At 42.1% G+C, this 15473-nt stretch overlaps 1 protein-coding gene across 1 annotated transcript in view; it reads right to left on the minus strand.

Moving 5' to 3' along the window:
* CRMP1 (collapsin response mediator protein 1) overlaps positions 1–15246 on the minus strand; it is a 38689-nt gene extending 23443 nt beyond the window's left edge. Inside the window, 6 exon segments of the mRNA XM_010018213.1 lie at positions 2940–3104; positions 4636–4820; positions 10037–10216; positions 10529–10605; positions 14135–14219; positions 15005–15246. Coding sequence (XP_010016515.1) covers positions 2940–3104; positions 4636–4820; positions 10037–10216; positions 10529–10605; positions 14135–14219; positions 15005–15246 — 934 coding nt within the window.
* Between the last annotated feature and the right edge of the window lie 227 nt (positions 15247–15473).

Here is a 15473-nt window from a genome sequence, read left to right on the forward strand (position 1 = left end):
CCTGTCCCTTACTGGCAGCTCCCACAATGCAGAAGCAGGGTTCTCCTATCTATGCACATCTCCTATAAATGCACATCCATGCCCTCAGGTACCACATCAGATACATGAGAAATAGAAGGGCATCACATAGGCTGCCTTTACAGCTAACAGGAGAGATGGTTTGAACCATCCTGCTTTGCAAAGACAGTACTGCTACAAGATACCAAGATACAATAACATCAATTTACATATACAGGATCCAAGATCAGACTCTTTGCCTAATGCCTTGGTCTGGTGTCTTGATCTACTCATTGGAAATATGTGGCTTTTCAAAAGACAAGTTCCATGGCCTATTGACCTTATGCTTAACATTTGTTACATACTACATTCTTTTGTTAATGTCGTGCTTGCTCTTGCACCAGGAGCACTCAACAGGATCCTCTCCAAATTTCAGATGGTGCTAGAGGGCTTTTTGAACAGTGACAAATAAAGGAACAAGTGAGGCACCTGGGAGCACATTTCAGGCTGTTGTTCCTTTGCATATACTGAGAAGCCCAGTCCCAAATTAACTGCTGAAATACTACAAGCCTGAGTCTTTATGATCAACATTTGGTTCTACAAAATCTCCAGGCCCTTCCAAAGCCTGTGCCTCCTTAGATTAAGTTCGTATTGATTTAAAACTGATCAGTTATTCAATTATACCTCATAACAAGGCATCTCAACAGCAGCTCTGTGGACTCCCATTACTCATGCCAAGATCGTATTAGGCACGTGCAGCACTGAAACGCGATTAGCTGAGCCCTGTTACTCGGCTAACTCATCCATCAGACAATCAGCCAAGAACAAATTCAGTCCAGATTCCCAGCTGAAGAAAACCAGTGTCACTCCATTGACATCAAGTCTATTTGCACCAGCTGGCTCAAATGTTTCCAATTATCAGCAGATATCATCCATTAATTTGAAAGCCCTTCCCATGCTGAAATATTTCCTATTGTGCTTGTGCTTTCATACTTGCCTGTACCTTGTGCCTCCTAACACATGAGAGTAATTCACTTTGACTGCAGCATCGTGAGAACAAAGGTGACCTCCTAATGCTATTGCCACCAAAGAGGCCACCACAGGCCCCATCACACATCCTGGTTCAGGAATCAATGGACAGATTTCTGCTTCCCCTGAAGGCTGAAAGGCAGGTCAGATTTATACTGAAAACTCACTTTTTCATAGTTGGAGAAAACAATTACCCTAACTATCTGCACAAGGCTTTTAATGTAAACCCTCAGGCAAATCTGGGAGTGCTGAGCCATCTGTGATCCAGGAGCTCTGGAAAATAGTATCTAACCATCGAAGCAAGGCACAGTATACTTGTAGGAGAGTACAGTCAGCTAATGCACAGCAGCATCTCCATGTTAACACTGATAACAGGGAAACAGCCCAGATTTGTCACCATCAGTGCTGACAGATGTCATCACCTTGTAAAAATCACCTACATTATAAAGACCAACTGCAGTTTCTCTAAATTATGTGTAATCTTGCTGATTGAAGTATTTTGTTGCCTAAAATCTAATTATACAGCACATGTACTGTTAGCGTGCTGCAATACATGAAAAACTCCTCTAGGTGAATGTACCTCCATAGTATCTCAGTGAACCACTGCTCACTCAAAAATAGGATTTTGCTTTGTTATTCTACTTAGACTGTACATATCTCTATACAGAGAAACTTACAAATCAAAGTCATCACTAGCACAACACCTTACAAAGGATGTTGCATACGCATACTACTTAGACTTCCCAACAACAAGGGCCATTCCTAATTAATATCTTACTTATTAATGTACATTTTCAAGGAAAGTATCAAGTGAAAAATATTTGAAAAAAAATATGTTTCTGGAAAGAAAATGCATGCCACCAGGCTAAATTTCAAGGAACTACACCCAAACTAGGATTTTCAGAAGGCTAGATTCAGTTGTCCACACATAGGTATCTGGTGCCACCATGATGCCTTCCATATATGAGACTGCCACACTGAGCTGGCATGTATAACAAGGAGTTATGAGACACTTTATCTGTGCTATTCTGAAGTGGTAGCTGGAATCCAGGTAGGGTAACCTACAGCATCTCACATGACAGCAGACCTATTAAGGCCTCTTAAGTACCTTAAATAGATTCCTAAATAAGTGACCTGTTTTTCCTTAAGTCCTGAAATAAAATGTCTTCTAGTAACATCAGGGAAAGCCACAGGAGACCAAGCACTTCAGAAAATCAGGACATTTTTTCCATGTTGGGTACCTAACTTTAGCATCTCTTTTCTCTAATAATGTGAACCTCTTTTAAAAATATAGGCATGTTTTATGAAAAATATCTAGTCTTGGCAAGTAAGTTACCCTAAGCCACTGCTGAGAAATGAGATCCAGCCTGTGATGACAGTCTCTCAGATATATCTGCCTTAAATATTTGGCTTAATTTGAGGCAGCTAAATGGGTTGATTCCAGTCTAGTTAAAATCTGAACCACTACAAATGCCTCATCCTCTCCATTCACAAAATAGAGGATCTAAGATGACTGGGCTGATTACCCTAAATGCTGATCTCTGTAAGTTTTACCTTAAAATAAAACCTAAGTATGCAATGTCTGAGCCTATTTCCACGTGTGCAAGCAACCATAAAGTGGTGCATTTGTATATGACAACATACACATCTTAATTTTCCATGCCAATATTGGGGTAAACCTACTTCCTCCATCGGCTTTGCTGCTAAACAGCACCAGTGCACAAAGTTTTAGGTCCATTTTACACACCAAGAAGTGAATACAAAAGTTCAAGGTAGTATAGAACCTTGGGCAGCATAACCAGCACCTATGCATCTCTGTTCCAGATGATGCATTCGTTAAAATACTTCAAAATTCCATCTCTACATGGTATTTCAATAAAAACAAAACCTACTACTAATTTTCGCTCACTAACCTTTGTCTTGCACCAGTATTTCCAGCTCTTCCCGAATCCCATCATACCAGCTGCTGATGTCCACATGGAGAGAGTAATCACAACAAGATTTGGTGTCAGCTGCCTCATGCCACTTCTCAAAGGAGGTCAGTAAACTCGATCCTGGTTCTGGAAGCACGTGGTCAACTGAAAAAGAGATTCAGTGTCCATCCCCTGGACAGCACGCACACTGTTAGGTTCCCTCAGTGCCTGTAAAAAGCTTTCCAGCATCTTGGCCAAAACAGCAGCTTTGGAGGAAGTCTGTATGCAGATTGTAAGGAACATTAAGCTAGGTCCTGCTGCCTCACATATAGCAGACTTTATGGACAGCCTATTCTAAGGCTGAGTCTAGCAACCTGCTTGGTGCAGCATCAGTAGACAAACAGTGGGAGAGGCAAACACCTCAGAATTTAGGAAACTGTTTTTCCCTTTACTGTTTTGTAAGACCACAAGTTCTGGACTTACCTGTATTTATTGTCTGATGTGTCCATTTTAATGTATTTCACACTAAGCATTGTAGTCACTGAATTGGCCCACTCTGCCCAATTAATACATCGATGCAGATGTTGAATGTTTTCTCAGAAGCCAGAATTGGCAATCCAGTCAAAAGTCTGAACAGAGGTGATGCAGAGCACACACACTCAGCCACACTATATGGCAGACTGAGTGCTCTGCAACCGTGCATCTTTACTGTCTCAAGCCTTTCTGCATCTGATGATACCACAGTACTTACTGACATAAAATAAAGACATGACTACTTATGCATGTAAAATTACCTTTGCAGAGCTAGGTCAAAAGTAAGTACGGAAACAAAGGAAAATGGGCTTACCAGTGGCACTTGCAAACCTAAGGCTGCACAGGAAGCCTAAACTGAAGAACATACACTGAAAAAATTACTAACAAAAGTGATGAACAGCAAGGAATTTTGTGCTTTTTGCCAGAGATACTTTCATCTGATACTCGCTGCAGAACATAGGTAATAGATAACACTACTTAGCAAAAAAAGCCACATCCTAATTCAGTGGGAGTAAAACCCCACTGGGTAGCTCCTCTGCACATGGAAGCTAAGACAATTCACATCACCTGAACAACCAAGGGACAAGCCACTGCTTGTAGGAAAGAGATAAATCTTGTCCTGCCATCTGGTAGACAGAAGAAAGATCTTTAACAACTAGAAATACTTCTCCCTTCCATCTTTCCATCAAGAAAGATGTTCCTCCAGAACATCTTTGGTAAGGACTTCCTCAATTCCTGGTGCCAAATCCAAATTCATTAGTAAGCATCTTGTTATTTTCAAAGCCCCTGAAATCTCACTAGGTGGGAACAGCAGATCTTTGTCAGATTTTCTGTGCCATCTACTACTTACAGCACTAATTACATTATTTTGCAAAACTCCCAAGAGTAGGTGTATTATCCCTCAGTGCTTGTTCTGTATTTCAGAGGAAAAGCCAAGAGCTAATTCCCCATGCCACTGTTTCTTTCGGACAGTATAGGTTCATTTTCAGGCCAACCCTGGGTGACAATGATGAACAGATCTCCAACACAGTGGACAGAAATTTGAAGACACATTGCAGAAGACCTCCTAAAAAATGGTATGGAGAGTATCCTGAAGCTATTCCCACATGTGCTACACAAGCTTCAGCCTGGAGTAGGAAGAGTTAGTACTGCTAGTACTCACTGATCATGGTGGTGCCCCCTGCTAGCGCTGCTTTTGTGCCTTGATAGAAGTCATCAACAGCAGTCATCCCATGGCAGGGCTTTTGTAGGTAAGTGTTGACATCTATTCCCCCCGGAATAACCATGCGCCCATTAGCCTCTATGGTCTTGACTCCTCCAGGAACAATCAGATTCTCTCCTATTTGCCTAGGCAGCAAGGAAACCCAGTATTATTTTACTTAAACAAAGAAGCACAGGGGACAGAAGCTATTTGAGGCATGTAGGGGAGAGGAACCTAAGGGCCATAGAGAAAGAACAAGGACCACAAAGGAAAGGTGAAGTTCAAACTCCCGCTCTGGCCACCCTGCATAGCATTGGCAGAACAAAGCATCCACTAGCCTGCCTAGCTGGGCTGTCAGGTTACTTTGCTTTAGTGGCCAATAAAGAAGCTGTAATGCACCAGCATTAAAAATTGATTATTTTTTAATGATACCTATCTTTAAACAATTACAAGTATGTACAGTGAACGTCCTCTTGGGACCTCTGGTTTTGTGTATTAAGTTCTTAAATAAAAACAGAAAAACATAGATCAACTATGACTGCAAGCTGGAATTGTAAATATATGGCAGAAGCACAAGCACATCAGAAAGGAGTTATAAATACTTTGTAACCAAGCAATGCAAATTTATCCTTAAAAAGAAATCTAAATATCCTAAGGTACAAGAATACATATTTAAGTGACTCAACACCTTTAATCTACCACATCAGATATTCTTCATTCTCCTCTTCAAGTTAAAACTTAGTGGAACATTTTGCATAGCTGTGTGGAAAAACATTGATTAACTGTTGCCATCTTTTTCCCTTCAGTTCTTCAAAACAGGATATTTTTTATTTTACTATTAAAAATATTCCTCTGTCCCCCACGCTGATAGCAAGCAAATTCCAGATACTTCCAATCATAATACTTTTAGTGTTCATGAACACAACAATGAGTAAATTAACCTTTAACTTTCAAAGCCACATGACATTTTTATTGTCTAATTTGCATGGTGCCAAACAGGAAAAGGTATGGGTCTGTGTGGGAGCCATGTCTCTGCACTGCTACACCATAATGTATTTGGGCTTAGAGATAACTTTAAGGTAGTTTAGGTTCAATTAGTTTATCTCATATTACAGACACACAGTCCTTGCCTTAATTTCCTTTTGTCTGGGATAAAATAACATTTATCCACAGCTAAACAAATATCCCAGACATCTGAGCTGCTGAATCTGTTTCTCCCATATTAAAATGCAACTCCCACCTACGGAGCAAAACACAGTGACTGATTAACAGACGATCGCAGCAAGCCGAACCAAAAATGAATATAACTGTTAATTAAAACCAGAGAAAAAATCAGGGATAATTATTCACATTGGAACTTGGCCAAACCGCCAGAGTTAATAAATAGCCCCTAGAGGTCAAGAATTTGTTTCACATGCTATGCAAAAATGTCACCTCCAGCAGCTTGGCTCCCCTAGTGCTCTGGGTTTTGGCTGGAGGGAAGCACAGCCGTTTGGTTAGCAAACCCACGCCAGCATCCTGAGCAGGGATCTCAGCCACTCAAATCCAAAAGGGCTTACTCGTGAGCGCTGGTGATATCACGGCTTGAAGCTGTACAACTCCATGTCTGGCGCCTAATAGTCATCAACACATATAGCACTGGGAGCATGTCACAGCCTGTTTACAGCAGTGAGGAGCACTAATGATACCATGACAAACAGGGAATTGCGTGTGCAAAAGCCAGCAGCAGCCCAGCACATCCAACTGTGCAAAGAAGTTGCAATAAGCTCCTCTGCTGTTAAAATCTGATTAACAGAAGCATACCATAAGGGACTCCAACCCAGGAGCGCATAGACTCCACACTTGTATAAAGTCAGGTAGCCGCACATATAGTAATGGTGTTACCCTAACTTTCATTACTTGAATCCACTCCCAAGATTTTAATCAGAACAATCTTCAACCTTTGTACAGTGTTTGTGCAGCCAAAAACTGAACTGAGGAAAAAATATTTTCTATGACCAATCTCCTTTAAATATGTCTAAGGTGCAATGGCACTCCAAAGACTACCACACCTTCTGAAGGTAACATTAAAGAAAACCCTCACAAAAATAGAAAATTCATTTTTATTTTCTTCCACAATCAGGATCTACCACTTCCCTATTCAAGAAGACACATTCGCTAATGAAGCTTAAGAGTCCCAAGTTTTCTGATGACTGATGGCTCATTATTTTCAGTGTACAGGTGAGAAGCAACAGCTTATTTGGCAATGGCTGAAGTCATCCAGGCTGAAGTGACAAGGAATGAAATGGCCTTTGCGGCTGATGCTGTGCTATTACCTGTCAGGAGCCTGTCTCATCTCTTGCCCTGGCACCAAGATTAAGGCTGGGAGAAGGCTGATCTTCACTGGCATTCAAGGTTATTTTTATTCTGACTTACTAGAACACAGAATAAGAGGTAATGTGACAGGATTCCTGAATTGCTCACTTGTTAATGCAAAGTGTATGATTATAAGAATGGGGTTCAGTTACTTGTGGGTGACAAAACACAATAGCACAGATAACTATTCCAGACACTGTAAATGACTGAATTGGCTTTTTGATGCACCAGCAACTAGAAGACTCAGGCTCATAGAAAGTTGACGCTGTATGCTACCTTCAGTTGATCAAGCTGGTAAATTCTGTCATACATGAGCTGATTAAAGCACAATGGAATCAGCAGGCTTCACCTCTTCATAAGCTTAACCTGAGAAAGCTGAAAACCTCCCACAGAACTCTGTGGAGTTATTTCTGTCATTATCAAGCCCGGATCTCTTTCAGGCATCTGAGACTCCCTCTAACTTGGCTCATCGCCTGCCCCGCTCTGGAGACCCGGTCCCCAGCCACCTATCCTGCACCCAACCCTTCTTCCCCCTGGTAGGGACAGAGCAGAGGACAACAAACACCAGACTGTGACCTGCCCCTTGTTACAGAGACCAGGGCTCATTTCCTCATGTGGGTAAAAGATGTAGGCAAAATATATTATTTACATGCCAATGGCAATTTAAATTACTAAATATCTAAATTGCTATTTAGATACCAGAGAACTGCCTCTCAGCTGCAGGGTTTAAGTTTCAGCTAGGAAAAATCCACATGCACCACTGCTCCCTTGTACCTAGGGAGCCAATTTGAACATTGATAGGCAGGAAAAAGCATCTACCATCCTCCAAACTATAGCTAATCTTCAAATACATTCAAGGTTATATCTACATTCATCTCTGCAGGATGATCTGCGTCAAAAGAACCTATCAATTTCATTAGTCTGTAAAAGAAACCCAACTATCTATTTTCCAATGTTTCCACTGCAGAGTAAGAAAATTAACCCAGATCTTTTATCTGCTAGCAAAACCAGGACACTATTGCCTACTCTGGGCTGAGTGGTTTCGTATTTGCTCCATTCTGTGGAAAGAATTCGTATTACCAGCAGGATCTGCAGTGGAGAGTTAGGGCATCAGCTGAAATGTGGATGTCTGAGGTTCAAGGTCCTGCTCCAAAGAATCTTGAGCAACATATAACAAAAATTTTAAATATTCAGACACAATGGCCAGTTCTAGCTGGAGAAACTAAAAGAGACCAATCCCAGAAAACACAGCACTTTCCTACACTGCAGAATTCATAATCTGAACACAGTTAGGACCCAAGCCCACACCAGGCTGCCCTACAAATGAGCTGTTTCATCAGAGCAAGACTTCTTACACAGTTTACAAAGAGAGATCTCAGGTCATTTAAATCCAGGAAACTAGGCACAACTCAGGGTGTTAAATAGTAAACTTGCCTCCTTGGGCAAAGATAAAGGCATTTTAAAAATTAAGATCTTTCCTATGTATTCATTATTAATCCTAGATATCTTGGGCAGCGGAGATAATTTCTTGGAGGTGTGGATCCACACATGAGTTCCAGCAGGAGCCTATGCACTTAACAAGGGCAGCTGAAAGCTTGGCATTGCTAACCTGCCCACCAAGTACCACTTCATTTCTAGAATCAAGACACAAAATTCACAGCAGTTTCAGACTCTCAGCATCTCATGCACCTACTTAAATCAGTTCTGATGCTTGTAAGCGTTACTAGGAAATTTGCATCTTAACAAATGAAAGCACAGGAAAACTCAACTAAAATACCTGCCAAAGGGAGCACAACTTGGTTTATTGTTGCTATTGAAAAAGATACACATTCAAAACTTTGTGCCTTCTCCACTTAAAACAGTATGTTCCTTTTACCACTTCTGCAATGCAAATAACACTACAACTGGAAAGAGAGAGATGGCACACAGATAAAAGTGTTCAGAATTCTTCCTGTTCTAATAACCTGAATCATAAATAATGTAAGTAGCCAAAGATATATAAAGAATTGGACTTTTAGTCTGATTATACATTCTTAAGAAAAGGAACTCTGAAAACAAGTGGGTATTTAATTATTTACCAGATAACCATAACTATGTTTCTGTGCATTAAATTGTAGCCTCTGGAGACCAAACTTGCTAGGTCACTAGTGAAAATGTTCAGGAGTCAAGAAAAAGACTTTGATCCTTATGTACATCAGAGTGCTTGTACACACTACATAACTTCATAAAACTTATGTACATCAGAGTGCTTGTACACACTACATAACTTCATAAAACTAGAGACCCTCATCTCCACTAAGCCAAGGCAGGACCAGTGGAGTACCTGGACTTCTCTGTTACTGTTTCCCAGGCTATCTATCAGGAACACACGTTTCATGTTTTTCACCTAAGGAATACTTTCCCTGTTCCTGTATTCTATATCCTGATAAATCATTTATATTTTCTTTCTAATTGTGTTAAGATTTATGATGATGCATCTTTTCTAGCAAGATACGGGACAAAAGAGCAATGTATAACAATGTTGTGGGAACAGAACTTGTGATGCTTTAGTATTAACCAGGAGTAGGTCCCCATTAGCACTGTGTAACACAGGGCATATTTCTGTGCCGTACAATCCTTTAGAGCATGGCTGCATTTGCCTGAGTTAGGTATGGGGGAAAAAAACCTGTAATGGGCCTTCTGTCATACATGAACTCAAAAAATACCCATTGCCCTTATCATTCCTTCTCATGTTGAGAGAGCCTACTTGCCTTGACTGTTTGGAAGAAACTAGAATTGAACTGTTTGAAAAATAAATACCTTCTTACAGTAAAGACATTTTCTATTTATCTAATCTTAGTAAAGATAAAACGGCAGAATTTCATAATTAAACAGTCCTCTATTACAGCCCCGCATCTAGATGTAACCCAGAAGCTGGCTGCAAGATTTCAGGTCAGCATCATCAAGAAATCAGAGCTGTCTATACTAACAGGCATGCAAAAAAGGTTCAGTATTTTAAAAAACCAACTTTATAAGTCCATCTTCAAGGTATAGGTCTGCATAGAAGGAGTGGTCATCATTGATAATTCTTCCACCTTTAATGAGTAGTCGGTCACTCTGGGAGGAAAAAAAAGAAGAAATATGGGTTTGTTGAAATAATAAACATAATAACGTATTGATGATACTAAATAGGTCTTCTACTGCTGAACTATATTATATAGAAAGCCATTATTATCAAAGCATTTACCCTATATAAAGGTCTACGTCAAAGATTCAGGTGGCTACATGGACAGTGGAGAGGAAAACCAGTTTCACTGAGTGTTTATTTCTGACCTTTGGAACGTGAGGCCACATGGTCATCCCAGTCTTTTTTCCTCAAAGCAGAACTCATTGAACATGGAAACACTTAAAATCCTGCTACATCCCGTTTTTACGACCACCTTATTGTACGAAGGCCAAAAAGGGAAGAGAAGCCCCCAGAATAAACTGCCCAATGCTGCAATGGCCATGCTGAGCTCACCTGGGATTCTCGGTACCACTAGTAGAGTAATAGAGCTTGAAGCGGGAAGGAATAAGGTCTGGAGAGGATGCTGAGCCCTGTAATGCAGAAATTCCTGCCCAGGGAAGCTCTTTTAAGCAACATCAGCTCAGCAGGGTCAACTCAGCCACTCCACTGGGGTGACCAAGAGACATGACCCACAGCTTGCGCCTCCTGTACTGTTTTACAGACCAACAGCAGAAAATCTAGTTTCCAGTGGACATGAAGAATGAATTGTCTAATCTGCGGTTCCACGGGTCCGGAGGACAGGAGTGCGGCCTCAAAAGTTACCTGAAATATCACACAAACAGCAGAGAGCTACTGCCTCTGAAGTGCTGGAAAGCAAACTTTTTCCTATGAACTGTTCAAATACCAAGGCCGCTGGGCCACTGTTCACAATAACCACATGTTTTCATTGGTCTCTACTCAAATGGTTACACAGGTTCCAAAAACTACATTTCATACAAAGCAAATGTTACCACTGTATATTCCTGAGAACCAACGTTTGAATTCTTCCATTGAAGAAGTCACACTGAAAATGCCAGCACCCTACCACCTCCTTAGAGACAGGCAAAGTGCATAACTTTAGTTATGGGCTGGGATACAGTTTATTTTCTTCATAGTAGCTACTATGGGCTGTGTTCTGGACTTGTGCTGGAAACAGTGTGGATACTTCAGGCATGTTTTCATTATTGCTGAGCAGTGCTCACAGAGAGTCAAGGCCTTTTCTGCTCTTCACACCACACCACCAGCAAGCAGTCTGGGGGTACACAATTTGTTGGGAGGGGACACAGCTGGGACAGCCGACCCCAACTGACCCAAGGGATATCCCATACCATATGGTGTCATGCTCAGCACATAAAATTAAAGGGCAGGTTAGAGGGAGCTGCTGCTGGGTGACTGGCTTCGCATTGGTTGGTTGCTGGTGAGCAATTATTTCCATTTGCATCACTTGTCTTTATTGTCTTTTATTTCTCTATTTGTTATTTGCCTTTTAATTACATCATTATTATTATTATATTTCAGTTATTAAATTTTCCTTTATCTCAACCCACAAGTTTTCTCACTTTTACCTTTCCGAATCTCTCCCCCCACCCCACTGGGGTAAGCGAGCAAGCAGCTGTGTGGGGTTTAGTTGCTGGATGGGGTTAAACCACGACAAGTATATAAAACTTTTAGAAAGAATTTTGCCAAGTGACTCTGGATGTTGGAAAACTCGAAAACAGCCAGATCATTCTTTTCCTATTCACACACATATTGGGAAAAAAAAAAACAACAAAACCAACACAAAACCCCAAAACATTTATTGTAAATTATTTCCTTGGTACACCACACAATAAACTCAGAATCTCCATTTTGTCCATCTTTACGCTCCTCACTCCAGACTCAATGCCTGGTTTAATTATACGATGATTCACACGCACGTCACAAGTTCCCAGTTTAGAAAACAATTAAACAAGTTGGTATGTTTCTTCACCTATAAAACCAGCACAGTGATACAAACCTTCTAAAAACATACTGGTTAAACAGTGCTAAGGCAGAGCTAGGGGTGTTACAACAACTTTTTGCCAGTGTAACTTCTCAGGTGTATGTTGCATATTTACGTTTTAGCTTGTTCTTGAAAAAATTTGCAGGTTCAAAGCCTCTATCATTCTAGAAAGGCAAAAAGGGAGAAACAGGTATTTGAAGGGGAGAAAGAAGGGGTAAAAGAAATTTTAAACACAATACTTGACAAAAGAGTATGTACTTAGGTGGTCTGAGGCTTTTCTCCATGTGCTGCAGCAGCGAGATGACTTTGTAGGGGACCAAGGTACAGAAGCACAATGAAATATATCCCCATGACCTGCCTCAGATGTTGCTACCCTCTCATTAAAGGATGGAGATGAATGCATGTCCTCAGTCTGGAATGTGCCAGAGCAAGCTCCCTGTTTTCTTCCCAGGCTCTCTACTACAACCTGTAGTTGCAGGACTTGTGAATCAGCAGTAATAAGTTATTGTGCCAGATGCTCGCAGTTGCATCTCCTCACCGTGATGATTTACTACACTGCTGACCACAGAGACCACCATCTTGTGAGCTCTTTTTGAGCTCATTCATTTGCCTTCCTAAACATTAACACTGTCCAATTACAAAAGGCAAGAGCCTATTGATAGGAGCAGGGAACATTACCAGAGTGTTGCATCTGTCACTGCTAATGAGTCAAAAAATCTGCATGTTCATCAAGATGCTTTACATTTTACTTCTTTTAAAACAGCAGAAGATGCATGATAAATAGATGCAGAAGTAATAAGCTATGAAAATAAGACAGAAGAAAAAAAATCAAGCAGTAGTACAGCCCCAGAAAAGTAACTGCAGACATAAGGATTTTGTATTTTTTTTATATACTTGTACATTTATAAGTGCCAAAACTAGTAGCAGAATAATCTGAAACTAAAAATGATACGAATACAGTTTCAAGAAAGTACTCTATTATATGAGTTACCCATTAAATGAAGCCACAATTACACTTCACAAAGTATTACTAAATGCTTACCTACAAAGCCTCACCGTATTCAAAATTTCAGTGTCTAAGAAATTCTGGTGAAGAAAGAAAACTGCACTTTATGGATACTTCAAATGACCTAATTCTTGACACCTTCCCATTCAAAACTGTTGCAAAAGGGAGCATGTCCTGCACCTCAGCTGGCCTGTGGCTAAGGTTGTCCCCAGCCAGGAAAGGGAAACACAGGAGACAAGCTGGCCAAAATAAACCGCAGTCTTGGTTCTCCCCAGGTAGTCTGCCAAGCCATGAGGGAGGGTGCCATGGAGCCTTGCCCAGCGTTCATCAGCATCTGATAGATGTGGAAACACCTCCAGCACACATTTCCATCCCAGCAAATCAGCAAATTCAGAAGTAAAAGGGCTTTGTTGGAACTTGTCCCAACCAGCTAAAGCTGCCAGTGTGTCTGTAGGACGGATCGCTGCAAGCTAGGAGCACAGAGTGCCTTTACACAGGTGGTGCTGATGGGCACAGGCAACCCAGGTGGGGTTTCAGTGCAATGTGGGCACCCCAGCAGCAGTAGGCACACAGTCACTGCCATGCACCCTGCTCTGGACTAGGGTGGCCTGTCCTTAGGCAAAGCAGCGGTACCACATGCTTGTGTGTACCTACATGTACAGAGGCATTTCCATGAACCCACTGGAAGAATTACACAAACAAAACTGACAGGAAGCCGCAGGTTAAGGTTGACAAGATATTTGCTATATTCTTCATGAAATAAACTTTCACACAAACCCTTGGTCGCATGTGAGCATTCATTTCCTGCCATAGCCTAAGCACAAGCTTCAGGGAAAGGCACAGCCCTGGCCTGAAAGCAAAGGGTCGGTGGCTACCACCCTGCACCACTGCCACCCATGGATGCCTGGGTGCTGCTGCACTGGTTTAGGTCACTAGTGCTTGCTGCAGTGAAATGCTGGATAGAAATCTGGGCACACACAGGGTCTGTGAAGCAGGTTAGCCTCCCCAGGCACACAGTCCAGATGTGTCTGGTCTGGGGCCATTTATTATTTAGGTGCCCTGCTGTCAGATAGGCTGCTTGCAGTTTTCTTACCAAGTGCCAATTGTCCAGGAAACCTAGGGACCAAAGTCCTCTTCTACCTGGACAATATTCCAGGCTGAAGGTGCTCTCTAGCACCCTGGAAAAAGTAGGGGCAATAGAGGGAGAAGTCACCTGAAGCTCATGAATTAATCACACAGCACTGGCCCATATTTCTCCTTCATAGCTGTAAACCCCTGTAGGCAGACGCTTTCTTTGCCTAGCTCTCAGCTGTACCCTCAGCCACCTGGGTGACCTTTGGGTGCTCTCACAATGCAAACAACAGTGTGCTCATTACTCAGCTCAGGAGGTGCCTTTATAGGGCGGCTGCCACCTTGCTACCCAGCTAACAGATGCCTCAGGCATGGATGCCCTGCCTGCTGAGCCTCAAGGGCTCCATACCAAGTTTTCAGCGCATTGCCTGGCACAAGAATTTGCCAGCCCAACTCTTCCCTCCAGCCTGCCAAGGACAGACAGCAGGAACATGGCAAAACAGAGAGGGGGTATTATATTGAACATATAAATTGAGCAATTCATTAGGTGCCAAGATTCAAGGGGGAAAAAAAGACAAAACTGCTCTCGTAGATGTGGGAGGTGCAGAAAGGCACTGTACATCCATACCACTGCTCAGCATTCACTGCGGAGGATGGGAGCCAAGGTGATTTCTCCTCCACCCATCACTGCTGCACTGATGCAACTGCATCAATACAATGCGTTTGCTTCTGGGTTTTGTGCCTGGCTGTGACACAGCATCAGTACAGCAACGATGCTTATCTTCTATCTCCCTGCAGCTCCATTTTACCAGCTCTGTGGCACCTCCCGGCTCAGCTCGCTGCTGAGCATGATACAGCTATTCCTATTATCCACAGCTCTTCACCTTCAAACCCTCCACACTGCTTTCCTGGTGAGTTTTTGCTAATCACAGTCTAGCTTCTCCTGCTTAATCTGGCAGCAAAGCCACAGAGCTTAGTCTGTGACATGACAGCAATTTTCGTGGCAGCAGAAGGAGACGCCACAAACTCAGCATCATTTGCTGCAGGAGGAGGGGCTGGCTGCTCAGACACGAGGCGGTGGCTTTGCTCCCTTACAACTATTGTTTGCGTTGCAGTACAAGCAACACGAAACATCTGTAAGCTGGTGAATGGGACAATTTGTTCAAATTGCCTGTTTTGCTGGGTTTTTTTAAATGAGCTTGGTTCAGCTCTTGTGAAGCACGTCCATATTTTCATACGCTCCCAATGGTAAGAGGCCAGCAGAGACAAGCAGTGTCTGCATCAACCTGCTGGATAACGAGCCTGATGCCTGCTGCGGTCCCCAGTTCTGCAGTGGGCTCTGCACAATGACAAGTGAAGTC

Source organism: Nestor notabilis, unplaced genomic scaffold (assembly GCF_000696875.1).
Source record: "Nestor notabilis isolate BGI_N333 unplaced genomic scaffold, ASM69687v1 scaffold15937, whole genome shotgun sequence".
In the NCBI taxonomy this organism is placed as follows: Eukaryota; Metazoa; Chordata; class Aves; order Psittaciformes; family Psittacidae; genus Nestor; species Nestor notabilis.